The 4,150-nt window shown below is 47.7% G+C and overlaps 1 protein-coding gene across 1 annotated transcript; it reads right to left on the bottom strand.

Annotated features, from left to right (window-relative positions):
* Positions 1–2,318: 2,318 nt before the first annotated feature.
* On the bottom strand, positions 2,319–3,882 carry LOC108497056 (protein shisa-1-like). Its single transcript, XM_017814388.1, has 2 exons — positions 3,621–3,882; positions 2,319–2,900 (listed from the first exon to the last, which is right to left on the bottom strand). The coding sequence occupies exons 1-2, from the start codon at positions 3,880–3,882 to the stop codon at positions 2,428–2,430; spliced, it is 735 nt and encodes a 244-aa protein (XP_017669877.1). The 3' UTR covers positions 2,319–2,427.
* Between the last annotated feature and the right edge of the window lie 268 nt (positions 3,883–4,150).

Raw genomic sequence — 4,150 nt, 5'->3', positions numbered from 1 at the left:
ACAGACCTGGGCTTAAGTGGCTGTCAGGTCACATATTCCTTTACCTTCTAGTTCAGAAAATCTACAGTAGATAATAATCATATTTATTAAAGGATAGAGTTGCTGATAAACCCACCTGTTCTCCATTTCTACTGCCTGAGTCTACCAAGCATAAAATATACCTTCCTAAAAACATATATATGATGGGAGTTGTATTTTCCAGAATAAAGAGCCTCAGGAAAGATTTTGTCCATTTATCTCTGAACTGACGTGAGTTTTTCTCACGATGTACTATCAAAATTTGCCATTTAATGAGATAAATTCTCCACTCAGCTACAGATTTTCCTAAGCCAGCTGCAAACAAATTTCTTTATAGAAAGGGTATAATTTTTGAAGTGCTTTCAGCAATACAAGGTTAAAACTTTACTTGAAAACCCAGCATTCCAGGTGCTGTCCTGTGTGTTGGCAGTTCTCCATAAATCCCAGTGTCTTCCACTGATTGTGCCAAGGACAACGCTTGGAGGTTCATATCTTTGGAAATTATTATTTTTCAGGACTAAAACAAGTGAACAATGTGAGTCAGTATTTTGGGGAAGCTCTTATTTTTAGGGTGTTACATTTTCAGGCTTATATTTTCATTCCAAGTTTAAGAGGAACTGACCAAGCAAACTGAAAATCACAGCCATGGGTCAGGTGAATTGTGAAATTTCTGATTCACCTCCAGGAAAGAGTCAGGGAGTTATCAAATATATCCCCTTGCCCCTATAAACCAGGGCACTCAGTATGAGCATTCCTGGAGGACATTCTGCTCACCACAATTCACATGGAACATTCTGAAGTCAAATATCCATGGCCCTTGTCCGTTGGGTTCCATCTTTGGGAAGGACAATACAATAAAAAATCAAAACCAGTGGGTTTGGACTCATTTTTTATATACTACAAATGCTACTTGGTAAGTACTAATTCAGTTTAGAGCATGGAGTACATGGCAGGTGTGGTGGTGAAAGAGGAACACATTATACACTGCACAGTCTGCAAGAATCCAGAGAAATGCTTGTGATTTTTAGATCTTTGTTTGTTTGTTTGTTTTAGCACCAGTCTAATGATACACCTGCCCAAAGGGTTTAAAAACCCGATTAATAAAAGGAACAATTGTGTTTTCTCCTACTACACTATTATAAGTGTCAAGACAGTTTCTGTGCTGGATTGCACAACAGAAAAGAGAGGAAATAAAAATGGAATTTACAAGTTTTGCAGGAGTAATAGAGAGAGCAGGCAAAAAAAGTGCATGAAATGTAATGTATACATTTCTTCATAACTACATAGTCTCTGTTAATCTTGATAGACACAACTTGACCAACCTGTTACTTTCCCATAACTCAGTAAAATACACTTAAATCAGTGCAAGGCCATGCATTTGTTTATACAAAGTCTACTAACTTACAAGAGATGTCTCCAAACCCCTTTACGGTTTTAAACCATATTATTAACCATATTACTACTAACCAGTTGGCTGCTTAATAGACAGCACTAAGAGGGGAAAGGCTCCTGACAGATTTTTAAGCCTCGGCCCCTGCTCCTGCTGGTAACACCCGTGGAGTCCTTTCAACCTCCCTTCCCAATCTAATCCCTCAGGATCCAGGGCTTGGAGGAGGTGTTAAAACACTCCAGCAGCGAGGAGGATATTTTAACAACTTCTTCCTCTCAGTGTCCTGCTGGGAAGAAGATGGCTCAGCCATCCTGCATCCCAACAAGAAGCCAAAGCAGGCTGGAATTTAATTTGTTCTTACCTTCCCCTTTAATTCTTCAGCCATTGGAAGTGTCCAGTTATGTAAAGAAGGAAAAAACAACACCACTAAGCCACTGGAAGAGAGGAATCAACACATACACTGTTTTATTATCTTCATGTAGCATCTGTACAAAATGTAAATATCACTGAAATTTGGGCTAAAAGTTGCTCCTTTAGCAGCACAGCTTGCCTGAGGGTCCAGCGGGGGCAGCCCAGCCACAGGCAGTGTTTTACCATCAATTGACTGGTCCAAGCGTACAGGTTAAGCACAGTCCTCCTGTGCTGTGCAGGCCCTTGGGTGTCCACAATTAATAATTCCACTAAGGCACCTCCCTGTCCTCAGCTGCAGGAATTGAAACCAAGTCCTCTGACATGTCCCCCAAGAGCATGAAATGATCAGGGGAGGGTGGGACTCAGTTTTGGAGCTCCAGTTGTTCCCTGAGCAGGTATGCAGGGCTCAGAATCTTCCCTTTTTCAGCAGCATTAAAATAATACAAGTGAAAAACACCAAGAAGCTAAAATAAGTTCTGAAATGGTACCTTCAGAGCTGTAAAAAGCCAAAATTGATGCACTTCCTAGTAGCACCAAATATTTCCAAGTCCTCAATTCAGTCCCAAAGTAGTCGTGAGGCAGATGCAGGTGGGTGGTGTGAGTGGCAGTCAGACATGAACTGCTGAGAACATCCCTGGCTTACCCTGTGCCACTCCAAGAGCTGCCTCAGCACCATGTCCATGAATTGTTCTTTTAAGGAATGGTGCTGGAGCCAGGACTGACATGTGATCCCTTGGGATCCCGTGGAGAGCACGGGAAGGGTGTGAGAGCTGTGCACTGGTGCATGGAGGGGAGAAGAACCGAGGGTTTTGAGCCAGCCCGAGGACAGGGACGGGTGGAGGCAGAGCCGTGCAGATGCTGCTTGGAGGGGCGCTGCCCAGGGAGCCCCTGAGGGCAGAGCTGGGGAGGCCAGAAGGAACGTCAGGCTCTAGTAGCCAAGTCTGGCCGGGTGCAAGCCCACTTTGCTGCCCCTCAGCTCGGGATTTGAAGCATTTGCAGCAGCAAATTCCAACGCAGGCGCCGCCAACAACAAATGCCACGAAGACGGAGCCGACGAGGAGGAAAGGCAGGTACACGGGCACTGCAATCGCAAAGAGGCATTAGGAACAATCATCCACGGGCATTCCAGGGTATACTCTGCTCTCATTCCTTGCACCAGGGGTAGCTCAGAGTGGTTTCACTCTCGACTCTTTTGCTGCAGCAGGATCAGACACTGGGAATTGTTACAGCAGGTCACTTGAGAAAGCTCAAAATGCAGAGGGTCAATCCTATAACCCCGGCCGTTAATCCGTGCAAGAGCTCTTCCAGAACTCAGGTGACACAGCTGCTGGTCACTCGTGTGTGATAAAGTAGAAATTAGCCGAGTTTTACAGTTAGTACTTAAACTGGGATTGCATTGCCTGCACAGTTTGGGTTTGAGGGATACAAGCCAGAACTGAAGTTAAATATGTTACTTAGAGCACATGCATTAATAGAATCATCCAGAATCACGGAATCAACTAGGTTGGAAAAGAATTCTGAGATCATCGAGTCCAACCCATAATAGGTCAGCAACAGGTTCCACGGGGATATGAACACCAGAGGTGTTCGCAGGGTACTCTGTTAGTAGTTTAGAGGGTTTTCTAGGAGCAGGACTGACAGAAAAGCCTTCTGAGTGAACCCCCCAGGTATTCCCTGTTCCCAGCGAAGGGTGCCAGCGCTCCAACCCTTTCTGCCGCGGAGGTGACAGCTTGGAGCTGCGGGGACAAAGAAAAGAAGGGGCCCGGCCGATGCCACCAAGGGAAAGTGGCACAAAGCTCACCTGGCACAGGGGTCCTGGGGCTGGGCAGGGGCTCCCCGGGGCATCTGCCCTGGTCCAGGCGGCTCTCGGGGGCCGAGCAGCAGTAGCGGAGGCTGCAGGAGCCGCAGCACAGCGTGGCCAGGGGGCCGTCCGAGCGCTCGGGGCACTGGAAGCCGCGGTGCCAGCGCTGGGCACCCCCCGACCAGCCGTGGCAATACTCCCCCGCCTGGCCCAGGGCGCAGCCCAGCGCCAGCAGCAGGGCACAGAGCACACCCCGAGCCATGCTGGGCACTGCGCAACAAGCTGCCCCTTCTTCCCCCTCCTTTTGGGCACTGCCTGAGTTCCCGCTCCAGGAGGTTTTATCTCCCCCCGGGACCTGCCCCTAATCCCCTCTTTGCAGCGACAAAGGAGGACCCACTAATTAAAAACCATTTGCGGCTCCTCCACCTCCACCTTCCTCATTTCCCTCCCTCATTCCCGAAGGGAGCAGGTTCCTGCTGGGAATGGCACAGTGGTTGGGTACTGTCAGCAGCAGAGAACCGGGATACGGA

This window comes from Lepidothrix coronata, unplaced genomic scaffold (genome assembly GCF_001604755.1).
Source record: "Lepidothrix coronata isolate B3197 unplaced genomic scaffold, Lepidothrix_coronata-1.0 Scaffold2, whole genome shotgun sequence".
Lineage (NCBI taxonomy): Eukaryota > Metazoa > Chordata > Aves > Passeriformes > Pipridae > Lepidothrix > Lepidothrix coronata.
The sequence above is the reverse complement of the archived record's forward strand: the minus strand, read 5'-3'. Positions and strand labels throughout refer to the sequence as shown.